This window comes from Vigna umbellata, chromosome 1 (genome assembly GCF_029865625.1).
Source record: "Vigna umbellata cultivar VRB3 chromosome 1, Vumbellata_1.0, whole genome shotgun sequence".
Lineage (NCBI taxonomy): Eukaryota > Viridiplantae > Streptophyta > Magnoliopsida > Fabales > Fabaceae > Vigna > Vigna umbellata.
This window is the reverse complement of record NC_142165.1, coordinates 62,390,200-62,391,295: the sequence shown is the minus strand read 5'-3', so window position 1 is coordinate 62,391,295 and position 1,096 is coordinate 62,390,200. Positions and strand designations below refer to the sequence as shown.

Genomic DNA, 1,096 nt, shown 5'->3' with positions numbered 1-1,096 from the left:
TCTCTTCTCTCACAATTTCTCTAGAATTTTGGTGTAAATCTTCAGCCTCCCCCCCTTGGCTATTTATAGCCAAAAATTTTACTATTCATTTTTACTATTCATTTTTACTATTCACTTTTACTATTCATTTTTACTATTCAAAAATTATTTTTTATTCACCATTCTTATCTCTGAATGATTAATTCTACGTGGAGTGTTCTCTTCCATAATTTATTTTAATATTTTTTTTTTAACTATTCACTATTCACTATTCACTATTTACTATTTACTATTCACTATTCACTATTCACATTTCTAAAAAAATCCTAAATAAGTTATCAAAAATTTGAAGCTCTCCCTCCAAAATTACTATAACTTTATATCCAAAAATTTACATTTTTCTATCCATTAAAATTATTATTACTAATAAAATGTTAAAATTTACTATTATAAATATTTTTTTTTTCATGGATCTTACATTTTAACATACAAATATTTTCAAGGATCTTACAAAAAATACCCTTTTTGGAAAATTAGAATGAGGATCTTTCTTGAGTTAGTAGACAAAGGTGTATGGGATGCTGTTCTTAATGGTTCCTTTGGACCCACTAAATTGATTGATGGAAAACCTGTTTTAAAATTTTTTTCTATGTGGAGTCAAGAGGAAAATGGAAGAGCACAATATGATATTAAGGCTAGAAATATTATTTCCTCTACTCTTACTATTGACAACTTTTACAGGGTATCCACTTGCAAGAGTGCCAAAGAGATGTGGGAGGTACTTGAAGTAACACATGAAGGCATAGATGAAGTAAAGAGAGCAAGAAAGAACTCCTTGGTGCAAGAATACAAGATGTTCTGAATGAAAATTGGAGAGACCATCTATGATGTGCAGAAGAGGTTCACACACATTGTCAATCACTTGATAGCCCTCAATAAGTCTTTGAGAAGGAGGAGATTAACATCAAGATTTTAAAGAGTCTCAACAGGAGTTGGAAGCCAAAGGTAATAGCCATATCTGAATCTAGAGATTTAACTACTATGAATATGACTATACTGGTTGGTAAGCTTAGGGAACAAGAGCTGGAGCTAGGGAGATTGAAGGAAGAAGAAGAGA

At 30.7% G+C, this 1,096-nt stretch overlaps 1 protein-coding gene across 1 annotated transcript; it reads left to right on the top strand.

The window, feature by feature from the left end:
- Positions 1-517: 517 nt before the first annotated feature.
- On the top strand, positions 518-841 carry LOC148205998 (uncharacterized). The gene has a single exon (XM_088106055.1). The coding sequence runs from the start codon at positions 518-520 to the stop codon at positions 839-841; it is 324 nt and encodes a 107-aa protein (XP_087962181.1).
- The last annotated feature ends 255 nt before the right edge of the window (positions 842-1,096 follow it).